This window comes from Salvelinus namaycush, chromosome 31 (assembly GCF_016432855.1).
Source record: "Salvelinus namaycush isolate Seneca chromosome 31, SaNama_1.0, whole genome shotgun sequence".
NCBI lineage: Eukaryota > Metazoa > Chordata > Actinopteri > Salmoniformes > Salmonidae > Salvelinus > Salvelinus namaycush.
This window is the reverse complement of record NC_052337.1, coordinates 32,270,776-32,285,327: the sequence shown is the minus strand read 5'-3', so window position 1 is coordinate 32,285,327 and position 14,552 is coordinate 32,270,776. Positions and strand designations below refer to the sequence as shown.

General features: G+C 42.9%; 2 protein-coding genes across 2 annotated transcripts; one reads left to right on the top strand and one right to left on the bottom strand.

The window, feature by feature from the left end:
- Positions 1 to 6,694: 6,694 nt before the first annotated feature.
- On the top strand, positions 6,695 to 7,640 carry LOC120025556 (RING finger protein 224-like). The gene is made up of 2 exons (XM_038970115.1): positions 6,695 to 6,940; positions 7,341 to 7,640. The coding sequence occupies exons 1-2, from the start codon at positions 6,695 to 6,697 to the stop codon at positions 7,638 to 7,640; spliced, it is 546 nt and encodes a 181-aa protein (XP_038826043.1).
- A 970-nt stretch (positions 7,641 to 8,610) lies between these two features.
- LOC120025555 (U4/U6 small nuclear ribonucleoprotein Prp4-like) lies at positions 8,611 to 14,260 on the bottom strand. Its single transcript, XM_038970114.1, has 5 exons — positions 14,211 to 14,260; positions 13,900 to 13,945; positions 13,610 to 13,698; positions 12,666 to 12,769; positions 8,611 to 9,232 (listed from the first exon to the last, which is right to left on the bottom strand). The coding sequence occupies exons 1-5, from the start codon at positions 14,258 to 14,260 to the stop codon at positions 8,904 to 8,906; spliced, it is 618 nt and encodes a 205-aa protein (XP_038826042.1). The 3' UTR covers positions 8,611 to 8,903.
- Positions 14,261 to 14,552: the final 292 nt, after the last annotated feature.

The window sequence follows — 14,552 nt, the reverse complement described above, 5'->3', positions numbered from 1 at the left end:
AAATACAGTATGGACCTTTTTCATGATGGTGTGTACTGCAATGTCTTATGGAGTTACTCCTGCAATCTTCTTTCCAACCATGACTAGTTTGTGGTGTAACAGTCACACAACAGTGACGACAGAACTGGTTTAGGTTGAACCTGCTGTATTTCTCAGAGTGGGAGTAATGCTACACTTCCTAGAAATCAGCTAGTGTTCAATTCAATCAAACCTGTATTGTGGTATTTATTCAGTAGCTCGTTTTCCCAGTCAAATCAAATATTGGTTACTGTAAAAATGTGGCACTACTACAAGATACAAGACTCCCTTCACAGGTAAATGCTTAAGTTTTCCAAATAATAATTGTGCAGGTAGACATAAATAAAGACAGTGGGTAAACACTAAATTCCAGCCTTAAGCTCCTCTTGCTCTCACCAGCCACCTTATCAGACCGGTTTGGAAGGAAGAAAGACAAGGAAATGAGACTAAGCTCTGGGGAATATTTGAGTCAGGAACCAAACATGGTGTCTTGTTTTCCCAACTGATAACAATTTGTGACCTAGTCAAAATTGGGTGAAACTATTGATTTCAGATTAAGTTTCAGATGGAAGTCATGAATAAGAACTTCATCACGGGGTCAAATTGAATCTAGCACTTCTACAGTCAATTATTCACATTATTGGTGATTATAATTACGATCATTATCATCATTATTTCATACTTATGAAAATACTGATATACACATGACTTGTTCAACCCTTCTTTCACCCACACTTACAGTAACTCAACCTGGTCTCAGAGCATGTCTTATTATTCTGTACGTAATTCTGAGACACTCCATTTAGTATGTTACATTTCGTATGGTATGTATTCATTTTTGGATGTCTATCACCCATTTCGTATGATGTGTTACGGATTACAATTCATATTATATGTTACGAATATGTTAGGAATTTTCAAAACCTATTATATTTTACGAATTCTAACTAGGTGACCAATGTTAGCTAGCTGGCTAAGTTTTTTTTAAAGGGTTAAGGTTAGGGGAAGGGTTAGCTGAAAGGGTTAAGGTTAGGGTTAGGATTAGCTAACATGCTAAGTAGTTGCAAAGTAGCTAAAAAGTAGTAAGTAGTTGAAAAGTTGCTAATTAGCTAAAATGCTAAAGTTGTCCGTGATGAGATTCAAACTCACAACCTTTGGGTTGCTAGACGTTCGCGTTATACGCCCACCCATCCACCCTGTTCGAGATATACGCCCACCCATCCACCCCGTTCGAGTTATACACCCACCCATCCACCCCATTCGAGTTATACACCCACCCATCAACCCCTACCAACCACCCTACACCAAATGTAACATATCATACTAATTTGAGCGTGCCGAATTTACATTGACTATGTTACGCCTAGTCTATGAGACCAGGCTGAGTAACTATATCACTTGTTAACAAGTCACTTTACAGATTTCTGTCCTTATTGTTCCTCAATAAGAATGAGCTGTCAGAGTACCAATAACAGTTCTGAGTGTATTGCTCAGTGTCACTGGTGTCATAGAACAATTCATGCTCCTGTTCCAGCTCACACATTCCATTAGAGGTTGAGATTCTTGAGACATACGTAAGTGTTCTATGACACTGCTGGAAGGGAACTGGTGTGACAGGCTGGCAGGCCTTACAAGGTACTGACTGGAATAACTGGCACTCCCAGCCTCAGGTGCTCTCTGCCCATAAGATATTAATTTATTCACCCTGTTGCAGGAGAATTTTTGAAAAGTTGTAGTGTATTTGAAGTTTAAAAAGGCTTCTGAAGTTTGTAATTTACACTTTGAATTTTCCCTTGTGAAAAATGTCCATTAATTATAATCCAAACAATTATTTTCCTGCTGTAGCTAACTGGCTCAAATTAAGATCCTACACCTGTAGGTCCCCACCCCTCGGTCAACAGTAGAAAAGTTATTTCTTGAGTGAGTGTGAGAGAGAGAGAGAGAGAGAGAGAGAGAGAGAGAGAGAGAGAGAGAGAGAGAGAGAGAGAGAGAGAGAGAGAGAGAGAGTGTGTGAGAGAGCGAGAGAGAGAGATTGTGAGAGAGAGAGAGAGCGAGAGCGAGAGCGAGAGAGAGAGAGAGAGAGAGGAAACAGGAGAAGGCAAGTGTATTTGTTTTACTTCCTATGGATAGTTGAGTGTAAATAGAGTTAGGTCATAGCTAAAAGAATTATCACAAAAATATCATGCAATGTACTTCTCGTGACATGCAAAACCTCATACACTAAAGATCTCTACATTTCACAGAAATCTAAGTACAATACAACAACACAATACAACATTATTGTTAGGGAAATTGGTTTTGTTTGTGCACATACAACCCAGAAAGATAACATTTACCAACATTTAGTGGAGAAGTATGGAAGATAAGTCCATCAGTGTAACTACAGCCTCTAGAATATGTTATGAATTTCTGTGATGCCAAAGCCAGTAGGCAGGGCCTTGATTGTACTGTCAAATGATGTGGCAGGAGTAGGAATCAAGATGACGTCAGGTTTGACATTTGAATACAAAACAACATAGGTCACCATGATCATCATTGATGAGAGTTGCCTAGTTCAATCTGCATCTCAAATCACACCCTAATCCCCATAAAGTGCACTACTTAATGAAGGGCTACTCAGGGGACTCTGCTGGTCAAGCAGCGCACCATATGGAAAATGGGGTCTCATTTGAAATTTGGCCACTGTCATCAAGGGAGATATGTAAAAGTTGTCCACTGGTCTTGAGTCAGATATTGACACCTTCCTGATTGAATGATGATTGGGGGGTAGGTTAATCTCATCCTAGATCAGTGGTTGGTTGCGGACAACTTCTCTCGGGCCACATCAAACCTTACCCGTCACTGTCTCCTGTACTGCACAACTGAGTGGATGAACAGCATTCCTGAATGAGCCTCACAAACTTTATTACGAAATAACTGATCACAGGTATTTCCAGTGCAGAATTTCTGCTAGTTTCATGAGTGAGCAGTATTTCAGTTTGTGTATTTCAGTAGCTGGTGAATGGCAGATTGAAACTCGTGTAGATACCACAATTCCAAGTATTGCTTAAACAGGCTTTACATGTTTACTGCAGGGGCGCAACTTTGGTTTTAGAAGTGGGGGGGCATAATTTATTTTATTTTTTATCCAGTAGGATAAACACTCCAAACAGCCTACCCGATCGCTCGGAGGCGTCCGCATGGTCCTAAAGCACACTGTTGCCTGTTTTTTTAAAATCACATTGCAATGATAAAACTGGGGGGGGACAAAAATGCAATTTCAGAATGCGGGGAAGACATGTACCCCCCCATCCCCAGTGAAAGATGCTCCCCTGGTTTACTGTATACATTAACAATATTGGTTTGTCTGTAAAACATTTTTTTACCTGCACCTGTATGCGGACGGTACTGTTGTTTATTCCATTGCCCCCATTGTTGATCAGGCTCTGTCTGAACTACAGTTTGCTTTCATTGTTTTACAGAAACCTTTTACTTTAAATTAGCATTGAATGTGGGCACACAACAATTATTCTAATGATTTAAACATAGGGACCTTGGATGGTGTCCAAATTGATCGTGTCCCTGCTTACAAATATCTGGTCATTTGGATAGACGATAAGCTCTTTTAAAAAGCATATGAGTTAACTAAGAAGTTGAGAATAACTAAAGAGCAGAATGCAGATCATTCAGTCAACGTTACCTTCTGTCCTAGACTATGGCGAGATCATCTACATCAGGTATTCCCAAACTGGGGTTCCTGACTGGGGTACCCCCAGGGGTACTAAACTGGGGTTCCTGACTGGGGTACCCCCAGGGGTACTAAACTGGGGTTCCTGACTGGGGTACCCCCAGGGGTACACGTAATGCTGTCAGGGGTACACAAAATAAAAATGTAATTCACATTTAAAAATATATATACATTTATATATTTTTTTTTTCTTCCTTCACATTTTCAAACAGTCCATTTATATTTTCCAACGGGGCTATACATTTGGGTGAGGTTTTTTCTCCCCAGAGTAGCCTCGTTTCACTGCCCATAATCTAATTAAACCATCTAGTGTTCAACAAAATAACATAATGTCAAATACAGGTAGCATAGTTAAATAATTAACATCCAATCACATTAACCGTTACTCTCTCCCGGGAATTCCACTAACGGTCCGTATGTAGCCAAACTTAGCTGCTGCTCATGTTGGTATCTGTACAGATGGCGCAAAAGCCATGACAGGGAGACATAAGCAAGCATTTCGCTACACGCTCATTAACATCTGCTAACCATGTGTGTGACCAATAAAATTGGATTTGATGTATTACTTTGTATGATTAAACAGAGAGGCCTTAGTCAAAATATATATGGAAATCAAGTAGAATGTATTTCCATCACATAGGAGACAGTATAGAGTAGACATTAATTATATAATGTTATTTCAAGGAATGTCCACTACCAAAAAATAAAAACTACTTTTTAAAGGGCTAAATCCGTTTTGCAGAAGAGCCGCATTATAGCACGATTGAAATTTAAAGGTAATTTCCGATTGAGCCGACAAATGCAGCGTTTGCTGTGAATGCAGTCTCCGCGAACATTGGAACATTGCCTTTAAATTTAAATCGCTCTATAGTATGGATCTTCTGCAGTATGGATTTAATCTTAACCCACTACAATAACCTAACCACAATATACTCTCTAGAATAACATGGTGAGAACTAAAGCTAAATATGCTACTGAGCATGTACAGAAGTTCAGAGACACCGGGAAATCTCTATTTCCAGAAGATTAAGATAAGCATCAGCTGTTTTCTTCCTTTACTCATCTTTCATAGACCTGTTTTACAGCACAAGGGAGGAAGCCACTCGATAACAAACAATAACTTTCGAAAAACATATGTTGCAATGGTCAGTCTTTGAGTAAATGTTTCATTCTGTGGCCGTCTTCTTCCCCCTAGGAGTCGGCCACCTACACTCATCCTGAACATGCTGTGGCTGGCTGCATTTATATATATATCTGTCTGTCTGATCTCTGCTACCATCTAGTGTATCTCAACACTAATGTATAAGGAAAACAACCACTGGTTCCTTGTTCTAGTCACTAACACCTTGGTGTTTTCAGATCTCTAGGAACTGGATAGATATGAGTTCCATTAAGTCCATTACCAATCACCATATTGCTTACACTTATCCAGTCTCTTCAGATCTGAAAGTGGTGTCCTGGGAGAAGAGGCTAATATGGGCTCGGGGTCATTTTCAGACTGGACAAGGCAATGTCACATTGTGAAGGTTACAAGGATACCTACAGTATGTTGTGTATGGGCCCTGTGTGACTGGGTCTTATGCACTCCGATGAGTGCTGGATGCTAGCGAATGGAGAGTGTAGGGTTTCTGCTTGTCTATTGTTGCCAGTGTAAGCTGATCTGCTACCTGCTCCCTCAATACAGGAATGCGAGCCTGGTTCGCCTGTGTGTGTTATCGTGCGCATGTTTGCGTGCACGTGTGTTTGTGCACACCTGTGCATATTTGTGTTTGATTGTGTACATGGTAGGGCAGAGAGGCAGAGGGCCCATCCCATCGGCCCAATAGATGAGGATAATAAGCTCCCCCTACCCCTGAGAACCCCACTGTTCTCTGTGGCCTCTTTAATATGTAACACGCTCCATTGACAGGCCTATGAGTGTGAGTTCACAGGGACAGGCAGCCTGAAATATTAAACGGCCTGAGGAGCCGCTGCAGGCTCAAATTGTTTGCCCTTCATTAGAGCAGCTTCTGTGGAAGAGTAGAGCAGATCAACAGGGGAGATAAAGGGAGGAAGACCTACCCTCCAGGGGATTGTACTAGGGACAACAGGAAGTAGGCTATGCAGTAAGGTCATTGCTCTACTATCTGACCCTATACTGTAGTGTAGATTTAGTTTGTCAGTAAAGGAGTACAACACTGGACTGGTCCTGGGACGGAGGTTGCTTTGAAAACAGAAGTCATGGCAGGTCTCCAGGGAACTACCAAGGACCTTTAGGAGGTTTGGAGGACAAATCAGAAGGTACGCCATGTTTAATGTATTTTTTTCAGTTCTTTTAGGCAATGTTTTAGTTAAGGACAGTCAACAGGCACTTACGAACAGATGTTCTCAAACCTCTCCTCGGGGACCCCAGATGTTTCACAACTTTGTTGTAGCTCTGAACTAATTCACCTGATTCACCTAGTCAAGAGCTTGATGATTAGTTCACAATTTTAATCAGGTTTGGTAGCTGTGGAATAGTTCAAATACATTTAACGGCAAGGTTTGAGAACCCCTGGTATAGAAGATCTGAGACTGACATTCGGTTTTAGTCATTTAGCAGACACTCTTATCCAGTAAATAGATATTGGTCTCTGCTTACAATCAACCTGTTGTCTTATACCATCACACAACTGACTGACCGGACAGAGAATGCTGTAACAGAAGTCCACAGCTGACATCAAACATGGGTCTCAATCCTTTTTGAGTCTAAATTCCTTATTAATTCCATTCCTCTAGTTTCCTCACCATTTGTATTAATCAACTGTTTTCTCCAATAATTTGGTTATTTGAACTATTAAGCATTGGGCTGCAATGTATTGCACATAACAGGTGCTATAAATATTTTATCAGTTGTAGGAGTAGTTGTAGACGTAATGTCACATGGTCACCAGCAATATGCACCATTCATAATCTAGTTTCCTGTATAGGATGGAGGAGGAAGCCCCAGTACCTGATGCCCCAGACTTTCATGCCACAGAAGCCCCAGCAGAGGCCCCTGTAGAGGGTGGTGTGTCGGCCGGAGGAGTTCCACCATCCAGAGACAGCCGTAAACTGGACTGTATCATCTGCTTCTGTGCCTTCAACCTGGCTGAGAGGCTGCCACGCAAGCTCTACTGCGGCCACACCTTCTGCCAGGCCTGCCTGAGACGCCTTGACACCATCCTCAATGAGCAGGTGGGTCTGACTGTCACGACAGCAGTCCCACAGAGGCAGCATCTCTGGTCAATTAGGGACTATAAAAAGCAAAAGATCTTTGGACCACTTTCAGAATAGCTCAAACAGACTAGGCCTTGTCAAGCTATAGCTAGCTCACTTGTTCCTTTGATTTAGTGAAAGTGATTTGATAAAGGGGAGAACTGATTTGTTAGGATCAGCCAATATGCATAATCTCAAATTAACCTGACCAATCCTAAAGAGCAACAGATTCTTTTCCAGACACTTTTCGAAGAGGAATGCTGTATTGAGAGCTCATTAGCTACAGCAGTCATAACTATTAGTCTACCTAAATATCTATAATGGTTGGTTTGTCAATCGTGTCCCAATCAACCCTGCTCCCTCTCCTACTCCCCAGCAGATGTGGATCCCCTGTCCACAATGCCGGCAGAACACCCCGCTACCTCGCGGGGGTGCTACAGCCCTGGACCTGGACCTAGCAGCCTTCCTGGGGGTCAAGGCTGACATGGACAGCCAGAGGTCCAGCCCCCAGCAGGGAGGAAGAGAACTAGGCAACCAGCTGGAGCAAAAGCCCTCCTTTGAGAAACATCCCATCATAGAGCAGCCTCAGGCCACCTGGAACCATGGAGGACTGGCTGAGCCTCGCTTCCACAGGAGCCCTTGCTGCAGGCGCTTCTTCTGCTGCTGGTGGTGCTGCTAGGATGCCCAGTCATGTATGAATGACAAGAGTTTTTAAAGCATCTGGGCAGCAGTTTTCCCATTACAGTGCCAGCTGTAACTGATTATAGGGATGCCTGGGCTTCCAAGGCTACACAATGGAAAATATAGGTTATAACTAGGTTCTGACTGTGTGATCTGACCAAGGAAAAATGTACTACTGAAAGAAAAAAAAAAACATTACAGTGTTCACGAGACTGACAAAGTTGTGTGGGGAGCAACATTTTTTTTTCACACATCTTGGGAGAAAGAACGTTTCAGCACTCAAAATGGGACGCTGGATAAAGACCTCAATGACCTCATCTACAACCGAAAGACTCCTCTACTGCCTCCTTTCAACTATGCAGTTGGACATATAGGCTATTGGTACCTTGATTGTTGAAAGTCCATTATTTTGTACACATTTGGTTGAGTTTTGTATAATTTATCCGAGGGAGCATGTACAGGTAACTGCCAAAATAAAGGAAACACAAACATTAAATGTCTTAATAGGGCGTTTGAGCACCATGAGCCAGAACATCTTCAATGCACTTTGGCATAGATTTTACCAGTGTATGGAACTCCATTGGAGGAGACACCATTCTTCCACGAGAAATTCCATAATTTGGTGTTTTGTTGATGGTGGTGTAATATACCGTCTCAGGTGCCGCTCTAGAATCTCCCATAAGTGTTCAATTGGGTTGAGATCTGGTGACTGATACTCATCAAACCATTCAGTGACCACTCGTGCCCTGTGGATGGGGCATTGTCATCCTATAGTAAGCCATAGTAGCTCAAATATATGCCTGTCCAGCATTTTTATGCATGACCCTTAATTAATTTAGAAACCACACCTGTGTGGAAGCACCAGCTTTCAATATACTTCGTATCCCTCATTTACTCACTTAAGTGTTTCCATTATTTTGTATGTAACCATTTTGTCATGTGCAAGTGTAAAATAATGGAAGAAAATATGGAGTTATTGTTTTTATTAAAAACTAGACAAAGGGCAATTGGATTGACTTCTGACACCAACTGACTCATGTGTTTACAAATCACCTAAAACATATTATTTAACAAATTATCTGGGAGAAAGGACAGGAGGTATGCCCACAACTTCAAAGTTGTAGACATCAAGAGACTAACGTTGTTGTTCAATAATAATTTAACCATCTACTAAATGTAAATCAGACAAGTGTACAATTCAGAATATTTAGGATATTCAAAGACTCATCCGTCAATCGTGAAAAAGCTAATATTTTGCAGATCATGATTTACGATCTTCTATTTGTATGGGATGACATTTCAGTATTACCATAGAAATAGTGGTACAGGTAGTGCCATAGAAATAGAAGGTACCATAGAATGCCATTCTCTTTCTATGGGTGATACTCCCTCCCCTGCTCACTGACATCCAGAGTTTGAAGGTGCGGTCGTAAGAGCAGGTGGCGATGAGTTGTCCGTCTGGGGACATGTCCTCGCCCATCACCTTGCCCTCGTGGCCCGCCAGGGTCTTCAGCGGGGACCAGCCCGGGTGGGTCCACACCTTGGCTGTGTTGTCAAAGGCCCCGGTCAGGAGGAAGTGACCGTCATTGGCTAAGAGAGGAAGAGGGAAAAATTATATAACAGTACATAACTTGCTGTACATAACTTGCTGCTAAACAGTACATAACTTGCTGCTAAACCTTTTCCGTGTAACTTTTGAAAATCATTTTGAGATATTAGTTGGCATGAAAATGTGCAAAGGGTTACCTGTATATGTCATTATAGGGTCAATCAAGTATTTTCAGTTCATATGCTAGATCAATTTAAATGAAGTTAAAGGGATACTTCGGGAATTTGGCAATCATGCCCTTTATCTACTTCCCCAGAGACAGATGAACTCATGGATACCATTTTTATGTCTCTGTCCAGTATGAAGGAAGTTAGAGCTAGTTTCATGAGCCAATGCTAACTAGCATTAGCACAATGACTGGAAGTTTACGGGAATCTCCTAGCATGGACAAAGAAAATTGTATCCACGAGTTAATCTGACTCTGGGGAATTAGATAAAGGGCCTAATTGCCAAAATATCCATTTAATGTGAAATTAATAAGTGAAGTAGGTAGTCTCTGGGATCTGGAAAAACTCGAGTTGGAATTTGATGGAGGACACTAGGTTCTGATGGGAGGGGATGGTGTAGATGCACTTCCTGTGATGCAGGTCCCACACCTTACAGGTGTTATTTATTTCACCTTTATTTAACCAGGTAGGCTAGTTGAGAACAAGTTCTCATTTACAACTGCGACCTGGCCAAGATAAAGCAAAGCAAAAAAGTCTATATACAGTGTGTGCAAATGAGGTAAGATTAGGGAGGTAAAGCAATAAATAGGCCATAGTGGCAAAATAATTACAATTTAGCAATTAAACACTGGAGTGATAGATGTGCAGAAGCTGAACGTGCAAGTAGAGATACTGGGGTGCAAAGGAGCAAAACATAAAAAAAAAATAATAATAATAACCGTATGGGGATGAGGTAGTTGGATGGGCTATTTACAGATGGGCTATGTACAGGTGCAGTGATCTGCTCTGACAGCTGGTGCTTAAAGTTAGTGAGGGAGATATGAGTCTCCAGCTTCAGTGATTGTTGCAATTCGTTCAGGTCATTTGCAGCAGAGAACTGGAAGGAAAGGTGGCCAAAGGAGGAATTGGCTTTGGGGGTGACCAGTGAAATATACCTGCTGGAGCGCGTGCTACGGGTGGGTGCTGCTATGGTGACCAGTGAGCTGAGATAAGGTGGGGCTTTACCTAGCAAAGACTTGTAGATGACCTGGAGCCAGTGGGTTTGGCAACGAGTATGAAGTGAGGGCCAGCCAACGAGGGAATACAGGTCGTAGTGGTGGGTAGTATATGGGGCATTGGTGACAAAACGGATGGCACTGTGAAAGCCTCCAACACTCTACTCAGCAAATTGGATGCAGTCTATTTTGTAAATGACATCGCCGAAGTCAAAGATCGGTAGGATAGTCAGTTTTACGGGGGTAAGTTTGGCAGCATGACTGAAGGATGCTTTGTTGCGAAATAGGAAGCCAATTCTAGATTTAATTTTGGATTGGAGATGCTTAATGTGAGTCTGGAAGGAGAGTTTACAGTCTAACCAGACACCTAGGTATTTGTAGTTGTCCACATATTCTAAGTCAGAATCGTCCAGAGTAGTGATGCTGGACGGGCGGGCCGGTAGCGATCGGTTGAAGAGCATGCATTTAGTTTTACTTGCATTTAAGAGCAGTTGGAGGCCACGGAAGGTGAGTTGTATGGCATTGAAGCTCGTCTGGAGGTTAGTTAACACAGTGTCCAAAGAAGGGCCAGAAGTATACAGTTATCCCCACTTCTTGTTGCTGCGTGGTAGCTAAACAGAGGAGAAGAGTTTCAATGCTGGACCTACAAACACACACTCAGGCTTATCATCATCAATAAGTAGGGCCAGGAGTTTCCACCAGGGCCGTAGTTATAAACTCAGCAAAAAAAGAAACATTCCTTTTTCAGGAACCTGTCTTTCAAAGATCATTCGTGAAAATCCAAATAACTTTACAATGAAGATCTGTGAAGAGTTTAAACACTGTTTCCCATGCTCGTTCAATGAACCATAAACAATTAATGAACATGCACCTGTGGAACGGTTGTTAAGACACTAACAGCTTACAGACGGTAAGCAATTAAGGTCACAGTTATGAAAACGTACGACACTAAAGAGGCCTTTCTACTGACTCTGAAAAACACCAAAAGAAAGATGCCCAGGGTCCCTGCTCATCTGCGTGAACGTGCCTTAGGCATGCTGCAAGGAGGCATGAGGACTGCAGATGTGGCCAGGGCAATAAATTGCAATGTCCGTACTGTGAGACGCCTAAGACAGTGCTACAGGGAGACAGGACGGACAGCTGATCGCCCTCGCAGTGGCAGACCACGTGTAACAACACCTGCACAGGATCGGTACATCCGAACATCACACCTGCGGGACAGGTACAGGATGGCAACAACAACTGCCCGAGTTACACCAGGAACGCACAATCCCTCCATCAGTGCTCAGACTGTCCGCAATAGGCTGAGAGGCTGGATTGAGGGCTTGTAGGTCTGTTGTAAGGCAGGTCCTCATCAGACATCACCGGCAACAACGTCGCCTATGGGCACAAACCCACCGTCGCTGGACCAGACAGGACTGGCAAAAAGTGCTCTTCACTGACGAGTCGTGATTTTGTCTCACCAGGGGTGATAGTCGGATTTGCGTTTATCGTCAAATGAATGAGCGTTACACCAAGGCCTGTACTCTGGAGCGGGATCGATTTGGAAGTGGAGGGTCCGTCATGGTCTGGGGCGGTGTGTCACAGCATCATCGGACTGAGCTTGTTGTCATTGCAGGCAATCTCAACGCTGTGCGTTACAGGGAAGACATCCTCCTCCCTCATGTGGTACGCTCCCTGCAGGCTCATCCTGACATGACCCTCCAGCATGACAATGCCACCAGAGATACTGCTCGTTCTGTGCGTGATTTTCTGCAAGACAGGAATGTCAGTGTTCTGTCGTGGCCAGTGAAGAGCCCGGATCTCAATCCCATTGAGCACGTCTGGGACCTGTTGGATCGGAGGGTGAGGGATAGGGCCATTCCCCCCAGAAATGTCCGGGAACTTGCAGGTGCCTAGGTGGAAGAGTGGGGTAACATCTCACAGCAAGAACTGGCAAATCTGGTGCAGTCCGTGAGGAGGAAATGCACTGCAGTACTTAATGCAGTTGGTGGCCACCCCAGATACTGACTGTTACTTTTGACCCCCCCTTTGTTCAGGGACACATTATTCCATTTGTTAGTCACATGTCTGTGGAACTTGTTCAGTTTATGTCTCAGTTGTTGAATCTTATGTTCATACAAATATTTACACGTTAAGTTTGCTGAAAATAAACAGAGTTGACAGTGAGAGGATGTTTTAGATCACACGGTCAGGATTATCTGGCCCTATCCATAAGATATCATTAACACAGAATCTACCATGTAATTTACCCGTTGGGAGAGAAGTCAATGCTGTCTCATTGAGATGGCCCTCCAGGAACAGCACACATCGCCCGGTCCGAAGGTCCCAAAAACACCCAAAAGAAACCAGACCCCTGAGAGAGAGGGAGATTAATATTGTATACCGAGGCAAACTAGGATTCAACTAACAGTCCTGTAGATGAGGTGAAGTGATCTGTAATTCCTTCTACTATAAACCAATATGTGCTGACTGACTTGCACCAGTCAAGACACTTTCCAACAATAGCATAGATCTGTACACAAACACATCAGCTCGTGTGTCACATGGAGCCAGTTGTTGCATCTGCCTTAATTTAATTGAGGTTATAACATCACATAACAAGCTGCTAAACCTTCTCAGTCCTCCAAATTGCTCAGGCAGTAGATTGAGTTGATTATATGTATGAGATCACTGTGCACTGAGAGAGTTGGGAAGTGTGTGTAAGACAGCATGCTATTAAAAGGTGACTTGAAGGGAATATCCCTGTATGATTCAAATCCAGCAAGCCACCGAGAGGCTCTTCGTTCTGCCAAGCCTCTAATTGAGATAACTGGGTGGACATCTACTGGCCTTCATTAAACAGATTATTGAATCACAGAATAAGACCATTGTTTTCCCAAAAGCCCCCATTCCCTTCTATAGGCCAAATCTAGATATGGTCTGTGACCTGACAGCTCTTCAATTACGGGGTTGATAAAAGCCTTTTCTAGCTAATGTTTTCATTTTGGAGAGGACACAGATCCCAGTTATCTGAAGGTTTGTTGTAGAAATAATGGATGGGATAATACTCTACAAAAGTGACCAGCCATTCACTTGATTCGCTGGCAACATACATTGCAACAGGATGTACAGAGACAAGCAAAAGACAACACAAAAATGTATGTTTTTTACTGACAATTGACAGACCTTCATAGTATATCCGGTGAGATCTTACCAAGTGCCTACCACAGAGCCGTCAGGCTGGAAGTGCAGGTCGTGGACTCCTTTACTGTGTCCCTCCTGGTGCAGGATCTCGTCCTGGGCCTCCAGGAGTGAGTGAGTGAGTGAGGATTAAGCCCCACTTCAGATTCATTTCGAATGACAAGTCTGACGAGAGTAACATCAATCTATGGCTATAGTTGAGACATTTGGTGCAAGTGATCATGTTTTGTTTTTATTGTATTGCCTGGATCAGACATTCTGAAAATGATAGAACAAAGAATGTTTACAAATAAATTCACCCACCAGGTGGTGCCCAGGAAGCGTGGACAGGGGTGCCAGGCTACTCGTGCTACACTCAGGAGTGGCCCTAGATGTCAGCTACAGGCTCATCACTGCAGAGAGAGGGGTTACCATGGTTACAACACAACAGGCCTTTTAAATCGCCACCATTCATTTCACCAGCTCAGTTAGCTACTGTTTATGATAACATACACTGCTTTTCTCAACCCCTCTCCATATTCTCCTGAATCATTTTTTATCAAACTTTAGGTAGTTTCCCTCATTTGACAAACACAGAAAGACAGACACACAGTATGATATCAACCAGAGCAGACCTGTACAGACTCCAGAGTTTGACGGTGCCATTGGCAGCACAGGAGGCCATGTTAACATCAGTCCTCCAGAGTCAGAGTGGCCTGAGGATGGAAACAGTTGGCCCCCACGTAGGTGTTGTGGCCCGAGGACAGGAAAAGAAAATAACTATTATCATTATCAAATGATTAACTTATTTATCATTCAGGATAGGGCTGGGCGATATGGCCAAAATAGCATATCACTGCATAAAAATAAAAAGGACAGTATAACAGTATTTTATGTTTTTGAATAATGAAAGTTCAACATTTTCTTCATGAGTAGTGCGTGACCCTACGGTGGCAACACATACATTCTAAGTGATT